Source organism: Haliotis rubra, unplaced genomic scaffold, assembly GCF_003918875.1.
Source record: "Haliotis rubra isolate DU_JTF1 unplaced genomic scaffold, ASM391887v1 Scf107, whole genome shotgun sequence".
Classification (NCBI taxonomy): Eukaryota; Metazoa; Mollusca; class Gastropoda; order Lepetellida; family Haliotidae; genus Haliotis; species Haliotis rubra.
In genome coordinates, this window is record NW_025764970.1 from 1,543,937 (window position 1) to 1,566,471 (window position 22,535).

A 22,535-nucleotide genomic window follows, 5' to 3' on the forward strand; every position below is an offset into this window, starting at 1 on the left:
ATACATGTTGTAGGTAACATAATTTTCATGTGAGTATGAAGTTTAGTGATGTTTGAAGGAAATGGTTCCCTGTAATGTTAATGATGGGTTTGATCATGATATTGACTGAATACAACAGAGATTAGTCTAGATTGAGAGGCTTGCGTCAGAAACAATCAGGGTCACGGAACCTTCAGAGCTAATCAAAGGAAATCATTGATTTGTAGCTGTATAGGTGTTTGATTACCTTCAGTTCAATAGTGAACATACAAATATTTGCTTTTGCACCAAATAAGCATTCTACTGACTGCATTTGACAATGTGATGCACTTGGTGTTTGATAAAGCCATGTGTAGACAAATATGTTGTGTGCTTGGCAGTCGTTGAATCAAAGTGCCCTGTGTATATGATGGGCTGACCGTTCTCCATAGCCTCGGCCTCATAGCCTCTGCCTCTCACTGGCTTCAGTGTTTTGATACATTACGTGTATGTCTGTTGTTTCACACAACACACCATTCATGTCATAAATGTGCAAATTTGTCTGCCCAGTGTCATGGAACAAGGTGAAATATTTATGATGGAATATGTCAACCAATTATTGGTGCATTGTGTTGAGGGTAGCTGTTGATTCAAATTAAGCTGCTATGTAGAAGGTGTGTGAAGTATTTCAGACGGATTTCAAACACTATGTTTGACCTGTGGCCTCATATTGCAAAGTGGATCATAGTTTTTATTCAGGGAAACTCTTGAAACTGACCCTTAAGTGAGTCTGCAGTGAGTGCTGCCTCAATGTGTGGTAACAGAGTTTAGTAGTAATTGGGGTTGTAGCATGTTGAGTGCTTCTGTTATTCCCCTTTTCCAGGTTGATCAACGATAGACATGTCATAGGTCCATTTGTCCTAAACTATTAAAAATCTAGAGGCACTAGTATTTTTCTCTGCAAATCAAATTATCTTTCATTAACCACTAGTCCAAAGCTGGAGACTGACTGAATTTTCCCCAGTGATGTCAAGTCCTGCTGGTTCATGCTTCTTGTCATGTACTTCAACATAAAACAATATTCACCCAGATAAAAAGTGAAAAGGTTGATCAGTTAAGCATCATGAACTGAGGTGTATTGAGAAGATATATTTACCAGCTAACCTCACCATGAAGCTTATCAGGGAGGCCATGTGTCCTGGATGTATGAAGGGCTTCCTGTATCCTGGTGTTGGCTGTGTAGCCTGGTGGTGGCGGCAGCTTGCCCAGGTGGTTAGCCACTGTCAGCAGCCTGGGATATACTACAGACTGGTGTGTGCAGGCATACCTTCCCCCTGACTGGTGTCACAGCTGGATGCAGGGCTGTGGAGATCCTTGCAGGGAAGTCAGTAAAGGAAGACTAGTTGTTTTCACGATTCAGGGTATGACTCCTTCCATCTTCCCAACTTGCAGGGAAGTCAGTCAGGGAAGTCATCTGGGAGACTTGGTTTTTTTCACGATTTTGTTCAGGGTATGACTCCTTCCACCTTCCAGTTGAAACCCCCAGATGAAGGTGTGTATACATCCTTGAAGGGAAGTCATCTCTCTGACCAGTTGTTTTCACAATAAAGTTCAGTGTGTGACTCCTCGCACCCTCCCCTAGATTCAGTGTGACCCACCCCTTGAGCCCCTGTAGATGCAGTGTGACCCACCCCTTGAACCCTCCCAGATGCAGTGACCCACCCCTTGAACCCTCCCAGATGCAGTGACCCACCCCTTGAACCCCTGTAGATGCAGTGTGACCCACCCCTTGAACCCTCCCAGATGCAGTGTGACCCACCCCTTGAGCCCCTGTAGATGCAGTGACCCACCCCTTGAACCCCTGTAGATGCAGTCTGACCCACCCCTTGAACCCTCCCAGATGCAGTGTGACCCACCCCTTGAATCCCCTAGATTCAGTGTGACCCACCCCTTGAGCCCCTCTAGATGCAGTGACCCATCCCTTGAATCCCTTGTAGATGCAGTGTGACCCACCCCTTGAACCCCCCAGATGCAGTGTGACCCACCCCTTGAACCCTCCCCAGATGCAGTGTGACCCACCCCTTGAATCCCCTAGATTCAGTGTGACCCACCCCTTGAGCCCCTGTAGATGCAGTGTGACCCACCCTTGAACCCTTCCAGATGCAGTGACCCACCCCTTGAAACCCTTAGATTCAGTGTGACCCACAATGAAACCCCCAGATGCAGTGTGAACCACCCCTTGAACCCTTCCAGATGCAGTGACCCAAATCCCCTTGAATCCCCTAGATGCAGTGTGACCCACAATGAAACCCCCAGATGCAGTGTGACCCACCCCTTGAACCCTCCCAGATGCAGTGACCCACCCCTTGAATCCCCTAGATTCAGTGTGACCCACCCCTTGAACCCTTCCAGATGCAGCTGACCCACCCTCTTGAACCCCCCAGATTCAGTGTGACCCACCCCCTAGATTCAGTGTGACCCACAATGAAACCCCCAGATGCAGTGTGACCCACCCCTTGAACCCTTCCAGATGCAGTGACCCCCCAGATTCAGTGTGACCCACCCCTTGAGCCCCCTGTAGATGCAGTGTGACACACCCCACACCCCCCCAGATGCAGTGACCCACCCCTTGAATCCCCTAGATTCAGTGAGACCCACCCTTTGAAACCCCCAGATGCAGTGTGACCCACCCCTTGAACCACCCCAGATGCAGTGTGACCCACCCCTTGAACCCACGTAAATGCAGTGTGACCCATCCCTCGAGCCCCCGTAGATGCAGTGTGACCCATCCCTTGAACCCTCCCAGATGCAGTGTGCATCCTTGGATGAGTGTCATTCTGCAGTCCAGTTCTTTTCACAAAATAGTTCAGTGTTTGGCACTCAATCCACCTCTAATGGATGCAGGTCTTTTGGATCCTTGAAGGGAAATCATCCTGCTGGCAGATTGTTTCCACCTTGCAGTTCAATATGTGTACATCAGCTTCCAGCTCCCCCTTAAAGCATGTCCGTATAGAACCTCACAGGACCTGTACACAGAGAATTCATGTTACTGACTGCAGACTGGTCATTTTCACAATGTCATTCAGTGTGTGACCTACCCTGCTCCTCCCCCACCAAATTTATCCGAGTTATTTCAGTCAGATCATAGTGTGTAGACTTCAGCCTCTGTTATTGATTGGTCTTACATCTTGTTTCAGTCGGTAATATTTTGAGACTTTGGGGCTCAGAACACTCGTTTGTCGATAGCATGGCGAGCCCAGTGCACTCTTAAGTGTGAAAGCTAAATATATTTCCTTTCATCTGATATTGCTTTAATGTGAAATCAGTTACCTGTGAAGAGAAGATGCAAAGAGTGTTGTGTCATTAAAAAAATAAACGTCATAAAGATAGCTAAAATAATTGTTTTTTTTAGCGGAAGGCTTAATCTTAGTTCTGTGTATGTATTTCTTGTGATTCCATATGTGTTTATAATTATTCATACAGTCTAAAGTCCATTATTATTATGAACTGTTTTTTTCTGTTAAATTTGTTCATTTCCGATACTAGTTGTTGTCTAGTAGTTACCGTAATACAATCAAACAAATGATTCTCTATCATCTCTATTCTTTTATCAAATATAAGCAAGGAATTCTGGAAACTTGTCACATTTTGTCTGAAAAAGAGTATTTCACTATTAATTCTCATATAATGTTTCATATCCCTATATATGCATGTATTGATTAATTGACTGACTGGTCATCATCCATTTGGTGGTGATTATATAGGAGACAATCACGGAGATAATTGAAACAAATTAGGGTAATGACATTCTCATTTGTTTCTCACCTTGGAAAAGAATCACCGGTGCAATTAGTGTTCATTTCAATCTTTTAGTATTGCATCATCATCTTGATCTGGAATGTTAAAGATGGAAGCTTTGATAATGTGTAGCGATAATGTATGTTATTGATATCTTATCTGTTGACAAGACGACCTGAATTCGCATAGCCATGTTTAGGAACAGAGCAATGCCTATGGTTTACAGCAGCAGAGTGTTTGTGTGAGATTTACAGTTGGTTGGTACTGTCTTCCTGGTGTGGGGTTGGAAGAAGATTGTGTGGGTGGGGCTGAGGAGATCCTGTCAGCCTGAGGTCATTGTGACCTACAATTGAAGATACAATGTCTGGCTTGATGTCAGATCTATAGCTGCTCTGCTTAACGTCTTCATGGGTCTTGCATTTTGGTGTTTAATGCATAGCGTATGGATGAGTTTACATAGTTTGTCATTTGATGGAGACTCTATTCATGGACTGTAATCGCTTTGTAGTAATGTGGCTTTGTTGTCACAGTTGTAAACACTTCTCGGGATATAGAGCCCTGCATTAGTTTTATATTTAGGAATATACCACATTAAAAGATTCATTTCAGAACAGCGTAAACATTATGAATGTGTCAAATCTTCTGTGATTAGCCCAATAATCATCATTAATACAACCACAGTAAAAGCAACAGTTGCAGAAATAATTGTATATGTTAACAAAGAACAGAAGTCACTTGTACATGATATTAAGCAAACATGCATTATCTCCATGGGCCAAACCACTTTGAGATTTGTTTTGTGGACATGGCCTCATTTTCAGTACATTTTACTGTTATTATATGGACTTGCATAAGCTGAGCTTTCTCGACCAAACAGAATGTGGCCTGAGTATATTCTAAAATTTTCCTGTTTGCCCTTGTGAACCTGTAATTCCATGCTGAACTCTTGTGCTGGAATAGGTTCAAAAACATTATTTTTGCTACCTACACAGAAAATATTTATATTTATCATCTTATGGAGGGTGTTATCGGTGCAATAAAGCAATCTGATAAACTTGGTATCCAAATCTGATAACTATGCAAATTACGTAAATCCATGAACAACTTTTGCAAAACTCCATACAAGCCATTCGAATCCTAAAACGTTAACATATGATTGATGACGTCGTCGACGAGTTTATATTGTTTGTAAACAAACATGGCTGCCCCCATTCTCAAAATTGGTGATTCTGTAAGAATTGATGACAGAGGTTCTTTAGTCGTTACTGCAGTAATTGACTTTGGAAAACATGAAACGGAGTACTTCGTTCAAATTGAAGGTACGGATTATGAGGCACGAGTGAAAGGCAATTGTCTAAGAAAGGTATCAACCAAGGATTTCGATCTATCTATCACAATACAGACGACGAATCGATTCCATCAGGTATCAGAAACTAATATTGATGAGGTGATTACCCGCATTGAAAATAGAAACACTCCCTAGAAAAATCCTGACCGATTTTGTTGTTTTTTCAGAAAGAAATATCTTATTTTAAGCATGAGTTATGTTTGCACTGTATTAGCGACTAGTCACAACCACATGCCGCCATCATGAACAACGTGTGTTTCCGTATCATAAATATCATATATTAGGAATAAAAATTATGTATTATGCTCACCAAAGGCTCGCATAATACAATTTTTATTCCTAATATATGATATTAATGATACGGAAACACACTCGGTTAATAATCTCTATTTATTGGATGCTCATATTTTCAATTTTCGGTTTTGACAATATCATTTCTTATTCCACCTAGAGGACTTCATTTAAGCTGGCATTTTTCCCCTGACAGGCAGATAGCTTTATGAAAATGATATTCTTGTTTTTCTACCATGGAAGCACATTTTCCCTATATCATACCTTTATGATTATATGGGTTTGTATTGTGCTGTATAATGTGCATATTGTGCATCAATGTTTGGTAACCTGTTGCATTATTTTCCATTCAGCTGATCTATGTAATACTATAGAGACATCCAGTCCCGAAAACATTCGAAACTTTTGGCTTTCAGCATAATTTTGGGTAGAATTTAGTGGTGTTATATATACAACCATTGGCAGAGATTGCTAGACCAAACAGTACAACACTCAGACTTTAAACTAGAGGATTTATAATAAAACAGTGAATTGCATTTGAACCTGATAAAAGAGATATCTTCCAGCTTTTTATGTGAACATGTTTTTGTATTGCCTACTGTGTAGTATCCTGATACTTGTAGCATGAATCGCTGATGCAGTGGGACGATGAGGTAGATGTTATGGACATTCCCATCCGCTGTTGATAAACTGCATGTAAAAATAAATACAGATGTTTTTGGCCCCAAATGTTTTGTGAGAGATGTACCTAGTGGCCTCAGTGGTTTGTTGCCCGGGTACTTAATGCGGATAGAAAAACAGTGGTTATTGTGTAGGTTGTACATATTGACAGGACAACTGTCAAATACACTGTGCTTAGATGATTACCTGCTTATGGGCTATGTGTATAAAACGTTCTCAAACAGCAAGTCATCAGAATATGTTTGTACAGTATATGCAAGTCATGATAATGATATCATTTTTTAAACAAGCAGGGTTTTACACAATTCAAGAATGTGTGTCCAGTTGAATTACCACCACAAATTAGATTGTGTACCAAGGGATAAACAGTACATTCTTCGTACCCCAAAAATCTTGACAAAAATATGAAGGTTATGTAATTTAAGTTATTATCAAGTCCCTTATATTACTTGCAGGGACCCTTGAAATTAATTACTGGAGGGTACCCTGGCCCCCTAGTTTTATAGGTCGAACAGGGGTGGAAATAACTTTAAAATTGCTAGTGTACTCCGGTACAGTGGCTTGGATAGTTGAACATTGATATTGTTGGTTCGGGTCATGTTTTCATGTGGATAATGCAATGCTCAAGGAAGTATGTTATCATGTGGATAATGCAATGCTCAAGGAAGTATGTTATCATGTGGATAATGCAATGCTCAAGGAAGTATATGATGCGTGTTTTCACCTTGTATGATTCAGTTACAGATATAATACTTGTTTACTTTAAAAGTAACCCATGGAGGAAAGGCTCCAAACTGGTCCTGAGCAACCTTTTTTGGTTTAGAAGCAATGAATGGATTGAGTTGAGCGTTTAACAACAAAATCAAACTGGATACATTGTGTCTTGAGCTACCAAGAGCTTGAAAGCTGGATGTTCCTCCATGAAAGAATGTTAATTCATATTAAAAAGTAAGATGGTAATTTGAAAGTCGTCATGTTTGTTGTGTTGTGTATGTGTATGAGATGTCTCTAAAGCAGAGAATATTTAAAGAGAAGCTTTATCATTTTTGTGTATATTATAGGCAGGTTTATTTTATAGAATACATTGTGTAGTATTTGTGGTAGTTTTCCCCAGGACATGTGATGGTTGTCATGATTAACTTGTAGTATTTGTGGTAGTTCACTTATCCAGACTAGCAGGTTGTCCCCAGGACATGTGATGGTTGTCATGATTAACTTCGTAGTATTTGTGGTAGTTCACTTATCCAGACAACCAGGTTGTCCCCAGGACATGTGATGGTTGTCATGATTAACTTGTAGTATTTGTGGTAGTTCACTTATCCAGACTACCAGGTTGTCCCCAGGACATGTGATGGTAGTCATGATTAACTTGTAGTATTTGTGGTAGTTCACTTATCCAGACTACCAGGTTGTCCCCAGGACATGTGATGGTAGTCATGATTAACTTGTAGTATTTGTGGTAGTTCACTTATCCAGACTACCAGGTTGTCCCCAGGACATGTGATGGTAGTCATGATTAACTTGTAGTATTTGTGGTAGTTCACTTATCCAGACTAGCAGGTTGTCCCCAGGACATGTGATGGTTGTCATGATTAACTTGTAGTATTTGTGGTAGTTCACTTATCCAGACAACCAGGTTGTCCCCAGGACATGTGATGGTAGTCATGATTAACTTGTAGTATTTGTGGTAGGTCACTTATCCAGACTAGCAGGTTGTCCCCAGGACATGTGATGGTAGTCATGATTAACTTGTAGTATTTGTGGTAGTTCACTTATCATGTCATTCTGTGATTCTCAAACAGTTCTAATGCTTTCATTTTACTGGAAATACAAACTGAACAAAATTGACAGAAAACAAACATTCCTCAACATTTTTATCCCATTAAAGCAGGACTAGCTGTAAACTCTCGGAGTTAATGTGATAAAATTTCCATTACTTCTCTGAATTAGCCTAAGAAAAACAAATTCCTGAGGCTGTGGTAATCATCCTTAGCTAGCTCTTACAAACAAAATGACATACTGGATGGGGCTGGGATATCTTCCAAGACAAAGGCCCATTACCTAGTTTTACAAATGTCTCAGTTTTTCACACTGCACAAACACTTTCTTTACTATGCAGTTGTAAACAGGTATACTTACATCTCACAAACATTTCGGAAACACATTGCCAACTGACCTACTTTGGGTTTGTAATGAGAAACACAACTTGAAATAATCTTTAAGTATGTGATATGAGCATTGTTTAGTTGAAATAATCATACTTAAGCATCAAGTAACTGGAAGTCAAACATACCATTGTAATAGGGGGCAAACAAGTTTGCCTCAGCACTTCCAAAAGGTGTTGAATTCAGTGATGTTGCTTACAGGTTGGAAAAGTGATTGTGATCTTTCAGCATAATATTTAACATCTGTTAAGTCAGTATACTGTGATTAGGAAGAGATTTAGAGCACATGATTACCAATATGTAAGGGCCTTCTGAATTTTTATTGTACTTATTAACAGATGACTGGTTAAAGCTATTTCCCAAACAAAATTCTTTGAAAGACTATTTTTACATACGACACAAACTATAATAAATGGTGAATAACACTTGTTTGCAACAGTGATCTTCAATAGATTGCCACCCAACTGATCAGACAGTGATCTTCAATAGATTGCCACCCAACTGATCAGACAGTGATCTTCAATAGATTGCCACCCAACTGATCAGACAGTGATCTTCAATAGATTGCCACCCAACTGATCAGAGCAAAATGTGGGGGTATTGCTGATGTCAGCTTAAAGCAATGTTCACTCACTCACTCACTCAACTAATGTGAAAGTGGCAGGCAACAAGGACATGCCACTTGTCCTTCATGATTCTTACTTCTCTCTGACAAACACATCATTTCAAAGCTTGCTGTTTTTCTGATGATTAAAAGAGAAAAAAATTACAGTTTCATATGGAATTGTGATGTAATGTACACAAACCCAGGTACCTTGTATCCATTCCCATGTGGGCCCCTGTTTTATCAGTGTCAACTGAATATCTCAGCCAATACAAGTCATGTTTGTTTATCGCTTAATGGGTATGAGAGGTCATCGTCACCTGTCGAGATTTGTGTTTCATGTGATTCTGCTCAAGATTTATCCTCTTCATACTACAGGTTTTCGTAACTTGTTGAAACTGGAAATATTCCTAATCCAACTTGAGTAGTGGAACTTTTGTTCGAGGGTTGAGTTGAGGACTGAGCTGTTGATCCGCTTGTACACATCTTAGTGACTTGTGTAGTCTACGACAAGTGTTAAGAGGTGTGGTTTTGAGTCATAAAATGAATTATAATTGTCATTATTGTTTTATGAAAACTACTTACCTTATTTATTTGAACTTGTTTCTTGTGTCAAAAAGAAACAATAACATATAATAAGATTTTTAAAGTGATTTTTGAAACAAACAAAATTGTTTGAAACTTTTAAAGCTCCAGAAGGTACATTTTCTCACTTTATCTTCACAGCCAACCTAGTCATTAAGAGCCAGTTGACCAATTACAATCTAGATAAAAGTGATTTGCTCAGAACAACCAAAGTGTCAGTCATCATTTCTCTGTGGTTTGAGGGACAAGCACATTGAACAGTCTACTTGTCCTGTTGGATCTCCCCTGGTCTCCACTGAACAATGATAATCAAAGAGTGTGTTTAGGTCGTGTACTTCATTCTAATCCTACAACCTCGGTAACCCAAAAGGGAATAATACGAGACAAGTAATGGTGGTTAATGTCGTAGGTATATCTGTTAACAACAGGTCAGATTTCACCATTTCCTAGATAGTGTGTGTAACACTCATAAAAACAATGAATTGAAACACTTGACCACTTGAACTATTTAGTTTAGTTATTTGAATTAGCTGGTCCTCAAGACCAGTAGGGCCGTCTAGAGAGATCACCAATCAGAAATGATGTTGATGGGGAGAATTATTGATGAAATTGTACATAAACTATTGTGATGAAGTGATGTTTTAATGCACAAACTTATGTCTTTATTCATGGGCTATAATGTTCAGAATGCTCCATACATAAATACATCACCACTCACCAGTATAGTGAAATGTATTGATTTCTTTCTGATTTTTGGGGCAATTTTGCTCAAAGTTACATCTTTGATACTTGTCTATAACTGATCGCTATTTAACTAACACAGTCAATTTATTGTTCTCTATGATCTGTATCGATAGCCAGCCCTTCAGACCAGTGTGTTTGACAAACACTGGCAGTGGTTTTCAATGTATTAAACTTGACATGCTCATTACTGAAGTTTGTGTATGAAACCAGCCATCGATTGTGCTTAATACAATGGCCATGTATGGCCAATTAAAGTTGACTGTATGGAAGTCTGCAGTAATTGGATCCAGGTGGAAGTAAGTGGAATCAGTTCAAGAGGTCGACCACACATAGACAGTGTGTAACCAACATGATGATGATGGCCTTTTGATTGAGGATATTGAACATGGACATGAACGTGGCTGTAATTGTAATTTCAATATTTCAAACTGATATACTTTTTGTGCAAATATTTTTCATAGTCTTAATAATATTAATCTTTGGTATTGACCTAAAGAAAACTGTTCTGAAGACTTCAATGTTTATGATGGTTTTGTCTCCTTAGTTGTAACTGCTGAAATAACTTAGACTATCAGTACAACACTAGGCTATCAGTACAACACTAGACTATCAGTACAACACTAGGCTATCAGTACAACACTAGACTATCAGTACAACACTAAGCTATCAGTACAACACTAGACTATCAGTACAACACTAGGCTTGTCTGCTTCCACAAATTTGATAATCCAGAAATACCTGCTTACGCTCATTAATGGATGACAGCTTCTTGCATCCACACACAACACCAAATAGGCTGTCTAGACCTGTGCAGATTCAGGCACATTTAGGTGTAGATGTGTATTCGAGAAATGTATGCAGTAAAATATGGTTCTGAATTATATGACAGGTTACACGACCTTGGCTTCAGTCTTATTTGTTGCTGATGTATTTCAATACTGTATTATTAGCTTTGTATCCTGCATCTTATGCTGAATAGTTGAATTCCATATTTCCAAACTCCTTCACAAGCAAGATATCTACTGGGTTGGGAATAAGGATGTTTTTTTTGTTCCTGAAACCTTTTCAATGAATTGTTTGTTTACTGTTAAACCCCATACTCTGTATAATCCAGCCGTTTGTTGGCAATCTGTAGAAAACTGTGTCTGGATCTGGCAATCCCATGATTGACATTACAAGCATTGATCTCAACCTGTATACGATGACATGTATCAACCAAGTTAGTTGGTTGTCCAATTCCATTAGTCACCTCTTATGACAAGCATGGGTTGATGGAGGTACATTCTATCCAATACATATGTCACCTTGCAGTTCCAGACGCGATTCAGGGGCGGTGGGGTAGCCTAATGGTTAAAGCGTTGTCACTGGGTCCCCAGGGCACAATGTGTGAAGCCCATTTCTGGTGTCCCCACCGCGTGATGTTGCTGGAATATTGCTAAAAGCGACGTAAAACCAAACTCAGTCAGTCAGTCAGTCCAGACGCGATTCAACTGGGTCAGCTCACAAGGAATTAAAACATTGTGGTTGAATATCTGACCGTCTGTTGATATGGTTCAACAGTTCCTGCTACATTTCCACTGACCTTGATGCATGGTGTATCATATGTTATCAGATACAGCTATCAGTGTCTGGTTCAGGGGAAGGTGGCCTTGATGCAGGGTGTATCATATGTTATCAGATACAGCTATCAGTGTCTGGTGTCGCAAGGGGAAGGTGGTAGTGATGCAGGGTGTATCATATGTTATCAGATACAGCTATCAGTGTCTGGTGTCACAGGGGAAGGTGGCCTTGATGCAGGGTGTATCATATGTTATCAGATACAGCTATCAGTGTCTGGTGTCACAAGGGGAAGGTGGCCTTGATGCAGGGTGTATCATATGTTATCAGATGCAGCTATCAGTGTCTGGTTCAGGGGGAAGGTGGCCTTGATGCAGGGTGTATCATATGTTATCAGATACAGCTAATACAGCTATCAGTGTCTGGTGGCACAGTGTGATACAGCCATCAGCCATGGCATGCATGTGTATCATATGTTATCAGATACAGCTATACAGCTGTGTATCATATGTTATCAGATACAGCTTATCAGTGTCTGGTAGCACAGGGGATGGCAGATGCATGGTGTATCATATGTTATCAGATACAGCTATCAGTGTCTGGTGTCACAGGGGAAGGTGGCCTTGATGCAGGGTGTATCATATGTTATCAGATACAGCTATCAGTGTCTGGTGTCACAGGGGAAGGTGGCCTTGATGCAGGGTGTATCATATGTTATCAGATACAGCTATCAGTGTCTGGTGTCACAGGTGTATCAAGGTTATCAGATACAGCTATCAGTGTCTGGTGTCACAGGAGAAGGTGGCCTTGATGCAGGGTATCATATGTTATCAGATACAGCTATCAGTGTCTGGTGTCACAGTGAGCCACAGTGAGAAGGTGGCCTTGATGCAGGGTGTATCATATGTTATCAGATACAGCTATCAGTGTCTGGTGTCAAGGTGGCCTTGATGCAGGTGCTATCAGTGTCTGGCGCACAGTGAGGAAGGTGGCCTTGATGCATGGTGTATCATATGTTATCAGATACAGCTATCAGTGTCTGGTGTCAGCGTCACAGGTGTATCATATGTTATCAGAAGGTGTCTGGTGTCGTGAGGGAAGGTGGCCTTGATGCAGGGTGTATCATATGTTATCAGATACAGCTATCAGTGTCTGGTGTCACAGGGAGAAGGTGGCCTTGATGCAGGGTGTATCATATGTTATCAGATACAGCTATCAGTGTCTGGTGTCACAAGGGGAAGGTGGCCTTGATGCAGGGTGTATCATATGTTATCAGATACAGCTATCAGTGTCTGGCATCACAGTGAGAAGGTGGCCTTGATGCAGGGTGTATCATATGTTATCAGATACAGCTATCAGTGTCTGGCGTCACAGTGAGAAGGTGGCCTTGATGCAGGGTGTATCATATGTTATCAGATACAGCTATCAGTGTCTGGCGTCACAGTGAGAAGGTGGCCTTGATGCAGGGTGTATCATATGTTATCAGATACAGCTATCAGTGTCTGGTGTCACAAGGGGAAGGTGGCCTTGATGCAGGGTGTATCATATGTTATCAGATATTGCCAACTTACCACCAATGGCTCAGACAAGGTCTTCGATCAGACAGCTTCCCTCTTGCACTGCAACAAGTTGACTAACTGTAACTTACTATTTCTTGGTAAGTTCAGGTGAGGCCAGATCCAACAAGACCATTTGCTTGTCAGTTGGTAGTTTTAGCCTACATAAGGAGTCTGTGCAAAACGTTTGCCTTTAACAGCCAGAATTTGTCTTTTTGAAAGGTTTTAGTGCTATTATGAGGGCAATTACTAGCATGGATAGACATGGTCATAATTAGTCTGAGATAAGTAACAATCTGGACCCTTTGTTATATTCCCAAATGACATGATTGGTCTTTGTCATAACCACTAGTTCAAAATTAGTTGTGGACTAGTTGGATATGATCTACTTCTGACAAGCTGAGCTTAAAAGACAAAACAGTGTTTTACGGGACTCGGGCTTCCGGCATGCGACTGGAGGCAAGAACTGCATTATGTATGTGTCACAAATGTAGACTGAGCTGGTAGAAGTAATCTTCTGAAACTGTTCTGCTTAAACAATTTGGCAAATGTTGTTGATGCCATTTGGTACATGTGGAAACATGATCTCCTGGTATTCTTCTACATAATGTTCTTATCCCCAGACTGTCGACCTCCCACTGTTTGCCATACATACCATAGTCTTGTCAGTAATTTTATGACTTAAAGTCCTTGAACCTGGTACCAGACACAGTACATGCTTATGTTAACAAACCATTTAGGAATGTTCATATATTATATTTGTTGTGATGAACTCGAAAACAAGAATGCCAGAACATATGGAAATGTAATAGCCTAATGAAAGGAGTATATGAATTGAAAATCAAAAATAACCTTGAGGAAGACTGTTGATATATGATTACCTCTCCCACCAACACCCTACCACCAACCTAATGTTGATATGTGATGGTGGTTGCCACAAGTGTTGGGAATTGGTTACAATCTCATAATTGCTGATTAGTTCATTACTACTGATCATCGAAAATAATTGGTTAGCGTCATTTATGAAATTTGTTAATGCACAAAAAAATAAGGAAAACATGTACTTATTTTTGTTTTTTTGTGCAAAATTTCACATCTTTAAAGGATGGCTCGTATGTTAGGAACATAAATTTCTTGGTGTCTTAAAGATAAATTCAACCATGACTTGGAACGAGCTTGTAGTGCTTATGAAATGTAACAGACAAAAACAACCTTGTGAAAAATATTGTTGATGAAAACAAGTGTTCCAGAATTGTTGGTGTTTGATTATGAGAAAACATGATCGTTTGCTTGGTCGTTTAGTTACTGCGACCAATCTTCGATTATTTCAATTAATCAGACCACCACTAGCCATAACCCATGAGATTGGTTCACAATTTCAGAATAAATTTCCCTTCGACACAAGGATCCTGATATGAGAGTTTTACTGTGAAACATTTCTATTTTGGGCCATATGAACTGTGCCATTAGCATGTTCTGTATCATTTACTCATACTCTGTTTACACTTCACTAGGTGAATATTCAGTTCAGCACTGTACTGATGGTGTAATCAGGTTATTCCAAATTCTCTGTTTTCCTCATGGAAAGTTTAGTGAGTGATCTGTTTAGTTTTGTTTAGCACGGAAGGACATACAGATACAGAATTGACTGGAAGCTGGTGCATTTCATGGACTTATCTCTGCAACTGTACTGGCAGGTCAAGCTCTCTGTAAATATTGCCAATTGTAGATCAACAAGGAAGTCCTATCCTGAAAAGGCAGAAGTAATATATACCTTGATGACGGAGGTGTGACCAGGTGAAAACATTCACTGTAAGCTAATCTGTGAGTAATTGTCCACACAGTGGAGGCATCCAGCTCTACATTATAATTCAAGCGTGACCAGTGATTTAATGGTTAGGTATTTAGGTGATGGGAGGGAAGGTCAGTGAGCTGTGACCAGTGATTTATGTGTCAGCTCCCTGGCTGTGCAAGTCGTGGCCTGTGTCACCACCAAAGGGAAGGACCTTGTACCTGGTTAGGGAAGGGTTTGTGTCTGGGAAGGATGTCTGTAGCCTGGATCTTCATTAGGTCATGGGGCGGTGGTGTAGCCCAATGGTGAAGGTGTCCACTCATCGTGCTGGGTTCAATTATCCTCATGGGTACAATGTGTGAAGCCCATTTCTGGAATATTGTTAAAAGCGGCGTAAAACCATACTCACTCATTAGGCCAGTGAATGGCTAGACAAGTCCACAAGTGTATTACTCAGAGACTCAAGAAAATCTGCACGAAGAAGGTAGTTTCCCCCCAAAGCTAGATATATTGCATAAATTTCAAGTCTGAAGTGAACTAAGGACTAGTTGGATTTGACTTATGATATATTTTGGAAGTAATCAATATATTTATGTTTATTATTTCAACCATTTTAGTCATTGAACACACTCATTTGGAATATTAATTTTACAGCTTTCACCATGTGACTTAAACTTTTGAATTAAGATGGCAAGAAGAGGCCCCTGAATAATGCTCACTTGGCTGTATGTGAAGTGTTTGTTTCATGATATTTTGTGTTTTAAATGATATAAGGCATCTGTTCTGTAGAATGACCTGCCTTTGACCCGGTGAGAGTACAGTCAACCTTGCAATCAGTTGATCCTTGCTGTGGGCACATTGTTTCTCCAACTAAACATACAATTTGCGTCATGGAATCTTTAGTTTCTCCTGTGCTGGTGGCCATAGAATCTGGAAATGAGGAGCGGAGGCGGAGTGATAATTTGATGAGACGCCCATCTTAGGGGAACTCTGTCTTTATGGTTTCTGCTTCTTCCCAATAGAAAGTTGTCTTTGAAGCCAGTACTTCTGTCTCAGTTGTTGAGTTCTCCCATCTCTCAAAGATTGATCTGTTCTGCAGGGATTGTTCCCATGCTATTTTCTCCTCTTGTGGTTTCCAGCGAAGACCTGTTCAAGGAGCAGTGCCAGTGTGCACCAGAAAAGAAAATTAAAATGAAAGCAAATTTCCTTATGTTAACAGGTATTATGACATGTGGTTTTTAACTTGCTGCAGTTACAGAACCATAGGCACAAGTAGCTGTCTATTCTCTTTGTGAGGAGATCGAGGAGCAGTACCAATGGACAATAACATAGAATTACACATAAAATAGAAACATTACTGGTAAAAGATAAAGGGGTTTAGTCCTAGTTACATGTACACTTATCTTTATTTTATATATCTCATAGGGGCGGTGGGGTAGCCCAGTGGTTAAGGCCTTCGCTCATCATGTCGAAGACCCAGGTTCGATTCCCCACATTGGTACAATGTGTGAAGCCCATTTCTGGTGTCCCCTGCCGTGATATTGCTGGAATATTGCTAAACATGGCATAAAAGTAAACTCACTCATATATCTCCTAAGGTTGATCATCACACATGTAGGAATGTTTTAGTTTATGCAGGAAAGTCAAGGTGTCACTTAAAGATTGCTTCTATGATACTGGGCCCAGGAAGTCCGTTCATTTGAAACACTGCAGCTCGATACATGTTTAATGCATTTTCCAGTTGTCATGGTTACAGTATTTGAAAGATGAAGTAATCTGTTATAATTTGTTACATGATATCAGCATATGTTACATGTGTGATTGGACAGGTTGAAATACAACAACCCTATAGGGATTCAGTGTAAGGTCGCTACAATACGTCTCCTGTAATGTTGTCAGGTGGGTTTTGCGTTAGTGGATGTTGGACATCCAACTGTACTGGACAAGTACTCAAACAGGGGACCGACCACCTGTGGTAACGGACGGATTGTGGTGACAGAGAACGATTTGACTGCTTGATGGACAACTCCAGTTCCTTCAGTAGACCTACGTTTTTAAGCATGATTTGTAATGTAGTGGAAAGACCATGCTAGTTTGACTCACAAGAACACAGGTTAAAGCGTGGCTTAACAGGTGGTCTCCGCAAACAGTTGGCTACAAAGCCTGAGCACTTTTGATGTCCAAATATGGTTGCATTGATACAGTGTTTCCTGAAACTGTTTTCATAAGGAAATGTGGAAATGTTGATAGAATATGAATATCATGCTTTGAAAAATATTAGCATTCTGCAAATTGAGTTTTTGTGAATAAGGAAACTTATAGACAGTGTATGTGAAGACCCACCACAATTGGTAATGGACAATATATTTAAATGATTAACCATTCAGCAACTCATACATTTATCATGGGCTATACTACCCCTGAAGAAAACATCATTCATTGATGTATTAATGTTTCATAAGCTACACTTGGTACAATCTGTCTTACAGTCACTGAACCACATTATTTTCCCTACTGCCTAGCCCTCCCTGCAATGCTAAACCCCTAAATGAAGCAAGTCTAGATTTCCCCAGGTTCAGCCTGAATCTCCCAACTCACTGGGGTTCCTTTTCAATTTAGATGTGTCTATTTGTTACTATCAAAATTGTATATATTCAGAAAATAAGCATCTACACTTGGTATAGCAGTTCTTAAAGATCATCACAGCTCTTGAAGGAACTAGTTGTCATTACACATTTATGTCTGTGAGAGGAATGACTTGAGACCCTGCTCCCCAAAGCTCCAGCTAAATCTGAACTAAGCTGTTGTAATCATTAACACTAATAACAGAAAACTTTGTGGGGATACCATGTTCAAATTGTTCCACAACATCCTCTGCTGGTAATACGGAGTGACTTAATGGATCGGGTTGTCATGCTTGGTGACTTGGTTGGACTTGTATCATCAAAGATGGCGAGGATCATTTCAGACTTCAATGAATGCATACCAGAAATGCAAGATTGTGCTATTGTCTGTTTTAGTGTTCTATGAGGATATTTTTAGCATCATAACAATTTGACTGTTTAGCCAGGAACAGAGTCTTAACGTTATTTGGGTGTGATCTGGTGTAGTCGATCAGTTGCATATGAGTTATTATTCTCTACTCTTGATGTTTGTATGTTGTGATCAAGCGTTTTGTTATTTGCTTTAATGTCAGTGAACTGTGAGATGAATCACATATGGTCAATAAATATTTGCGCTGTCATTGCTTCGTTATATTCAGAGTTGTATGGAAAATAGTTTCATCAATAAGCCTTTGAATAACTGTTTGATATGTACGCATAGCGGTAAGTAGGGATGCAAAGTCCCCTGTGTCATTACAGGGCATTAGTCATATGGTCTTGGCTTGTCACGAAAACAGACAAATTGAGGAGACGGCATTGAATTATATATTTTGTTTGATGTTTCAGGCATTTGGAAATGCGAAAACAGTCCACAACAACAATTCAAGTAGATTTGGGAAGTTCATTCAAGTCAACTACAAGGAAAATGGAATGGTCCATGGGTGAGTGTTTATGAAATATAGGCTAAAAAAACTCCTGTTGATACAACCTGTTGATATTTTAAGCTTATGTGGCTCAGTGGTCTGAGGATTTAGCTGTGTCAGACTCATAGTATTGGGTTCAAGTCCTTGGTCTGATGTGTGTTGGGCAGCTGGTGTATGCTTATCATTCCTGGGTTAAATGATGGGTTTGAATCCCACAGTTGGCCTGATTCTGTTTTTATGTGTGAGCACTATGCTCCTAATAGTGTGTGTCCAGAGTGGTTAGCGTCTAAGGCCTGCAACACATTTGACATTCCTCCAACATGAAGTTGAAATACTGTTCAAGGTGGTGTTAAATCAAACTCTCCCGCACATTAACACAAACCTAAAATATCCCTGCTGTCTTGAATCTTAGACCCTAGTTACATAAAGCCTAAGAGGTCAGCAGACTCCCAAGATGGAGGAGCAGTCAGCTCTACTATCCAAGATGTGATCTTTGATGAAGATCATGTATGGCTTGCTGTAGCCTCATCCCAACCAGGCTAGTGTAGCCAGACTAATATGAGAGCCAGGTATGAGAGCTGCCTATGGAGAACCTCCATCGCCATCACCCTGGCCCATTCATCCTGTAATCTCCAGTAATGAGATTACACCATGCAGGTTCTGGCAATGCATCAGATTATTAGATTAGTGAAAGCATGGCATGGGGAGAGATGTAACAGGGAGGATGTGTTTGGGTCCCCTGCTTTTGTTTGATATTGGTGGGTAGATTGAGTTAGGTGAAATATTTACCCATGACCTTGTCAACATAGCTATGTTAAAAAGGAATGGATTACCTGGAATGGATTACCTGAAAATGTCAGAAAATTGGAAAATATCAACAGTTTCCGATCTTGTCTCAAAACCATCCTCTTCAAAGGGGCATTCGACTAAGCGCACATGAGCAAACTCTGGATATGTAGCGCTATACAAATATCTAATTTGATTGATTGATTTGATTTGAAAAAGACAGATATGAAGGCATGTGTTATGATTTTGTAGAGAAACGAATAACACCTAGTTTGAATTGACTCTATTGAGTTGGATGGAGAATTCATAATGGCAGAAAGCTGTAAGAAGCAGCAGCAAAGCAGTTATTTCAGAGAAAGGATTTTATTATTACATTTTGAAGTGTTAAGAGTAAAATGATTATTTTATTTTTCAAAAAGTTATATTCGTATTAGGAAGTCCTGTCAGTAAATATGTTCAATATTTTTATTCTGCGTTATACTTCATGTACACTTTATTCACAATTTTCTTTGTTCAATCAGTAATGATTTGGTTCTAGTTTCTGAGTTGTTCTCATGAAGAAGAATCATTTGGGGAGTTGTAATTTTTAAATTTTATAATTGCATGTTTCCCTTAAAGTATTGTATTCATGGAACATTCATATGGTTTAAACATATTTATTTCATGAAAAAGCAAAGACAAAATTTTCATGAACTGGATTGGTCAACAAGCTCAAAAGAACTTATATGAAGACCGCTCCAATATAGATAGATATATGAAACAGAATAATGACAAGAAAAGATGATATTCATTCATTCATATTGAATATCTCCCTTCAGCAGCTAAGCACAACTTTCAATTGCTGTAAGACATTGATCACTATCTTGTATAGCTTGTGCTGCATCTGCCTCAAAGAAAGGAGGAAATATTTGTGAAGTTTTGACGGTGTCGATAACAGGATTTGTAGATGTGATAGTTACCGAGGTGGACACACAGCCAGCCTTTGGCTTCCTGTCACCAAGCCTTAGAGTGACTGACTCACTACTGGGATGCATGGTGCAATGTGCCTTGAGTTGTGGTTGTAGTAGTGGGAGGTGGAGAGAGCACTGCTGGCAGGGAGTCACGTTGTGTGGTGCACTCAGCAAGGAGTGAGTGAGTGAGTTTAGTTTTACGCCGCACTCAGCAATATTCAAGCTATATGGTGGTGGTCTGTAAACAATCGAGTCTGGACTGTTTGCCACCTGTTACGACAAGCATGGGTTGCTGAGGACCAATTCTAACCCGGATGTTCACAGGTCGCACTCAGCAATGTTCATGCCATGGAGTATGAGCCAGTGATTGATACAATTAGGCTACGATTCCATGTAATCGTCAAGTCACAGATTTTCTACATAACCAATTCTCATTTACATATGCAGTAAGACAGGCATGATGTACCGGGGAAGTATCATGTGTAGTAATGTCGGTAGGGAGGGCGATGTGTTTGAATTCTCAATAGGGAGCAATATTGAGGTTCTTGTAAACTGATCTGCCACATAATCACAGGGGTAGGGGTGAAAACCATGGGAGTTGTGGGACCCCTTCTGCCTCAGAATCGCTAAAGGTTCATCATGGAATGTACCAGCCAGTGCAATTTGGTGCTCCATATTCAGCAGTCGTAAACTTGCAGTAAGTCAGATACTGGCGTGATATCAGCAATAAAATTCTTGTGTTAGCTGACAAATTCCAGATAATGTTCTTGTTTGTTGTCTTGAGAAGTAATTGAGAGAATCTCACAACATACACATGGCCCATGGGACATTACAGTATACTGCAGTTGTATTGTGTTTTGTTTTCCAAGCTTGTACCATGTCTCTATTTATATAATAATAGCAGTTGTTCTGCAAACAGATCTGAAATGTTTTACAAACAATATTTCCCATTCAATACAAAACTGGCTGTGTTATTTTTTAATGGTGGAAAGGATGTAGTTACTTGTGTTTGGAATTTGAAACCCATTTTGTCAAAAACAAAACAAAAAAACCCCATAAAAATGACAAAAGATAGTTTGTCTCTCAACGAATGAATCTTTGTAATCTCTGGTCTGAAACATGACAACATTTCTCTCAGCTTGGCATGAAATTATTTCCAGTAGTCAATGCCTTAACTATATAATTGGAGAGTGTGTACTAGCCTGAACATTATTTATTGTATTTGGTCATTTTTTGATTATCTAAATGTTTCTGTTTATTCAAATATGATTAGGAGCCATCCAATGATAAAGTATTACATGGTAATTTTCCCTGTCTTTGCAGAGCTATTGTTGAAAAATACTTACTAGAGAAGTCACGGATAGTTTCACAAGCAAAAAATGAAAGGTAAGTACATTTGTTTGATCTGTGAATGTGCATCATCTCCCTTGTGCATTATTAAAGGTCAGATGCAAAAGCTTAAGATACTTAAAAGCAATGTCATTATTTAGCATTGACAGAATTTCTAACTGTGATATAGATATGTCTTTGTCACAGACAAAACTCAATGTCTGTTTTATTGACACCTATGTGTCTGCCTGCCTGTCTGCTAATGACACAACTTCGATCACTGACCACATGCAATTTGAACTTAAAACCTATCAGGCTATACACCATAAACAAAACGCATTGATTTATTGCTCGTGCACCAGAGTTCGGTCTCTGTCACATTATATAATTACACAGACAGGCAGGTGTGATACTTGTACACATGACATGTTATGATATCTGTTGATTGCAAAATGTTATGCAAGAAAAATGAGCATGTATTTACAAAACCCAACATCTCTATATACACACACACAATGAGCCGTGAGGACATCGGCAAATGAACCAGCCAATGAAAGGCTTCATTACACTTGAGTGCACACCCACCTGCTCTGACTCGGTTCGGTATCCCGGGTGCTTCGTTTCAAGGGAAGTAAACCCAAGTACAAAATATTGCACATTTTTCCTTATCCTGACTCATGCTCTTTTGCTTGTCTTCTTCTTCTTGCGCACATAGTGGAACACTTGTATCTCCTTATTTGAAGCTCCCTTCAAAATAAAATCACTAATTGGTACTCACCACGAGTTGCTCCCCTTTGTCTCCCCTGGCGGGAAAAGGTGTCGCCACCCTCTGGCCATGTGCTTCACTCTCTCCTTCTTCGCCCAG

The 22,535-nt window shown here is 39.9% G+C and overlaps 1 protein-coding gene across 1 annotated transcript in view; it reads left to right on the forward strand.

Moving 5' to 3' along the window:
• Positions 1-22,535, forward strand: part of LOC124279769 (unconventional myosin-IXAa-like) — a 160,836-nt gene that overhangs the window by 12,558 nt on the left and 125,743 nt on the right. The window contains 2 exon segments of the mRNA XM_046715653.1: positions 18,529-18,623; positions 21,665-21,727. Of these exon segments, the coding sequence (XP_046571609.1) occupies positions 18,529-18,623; positions 21,665-21,727 (158 nt within the window).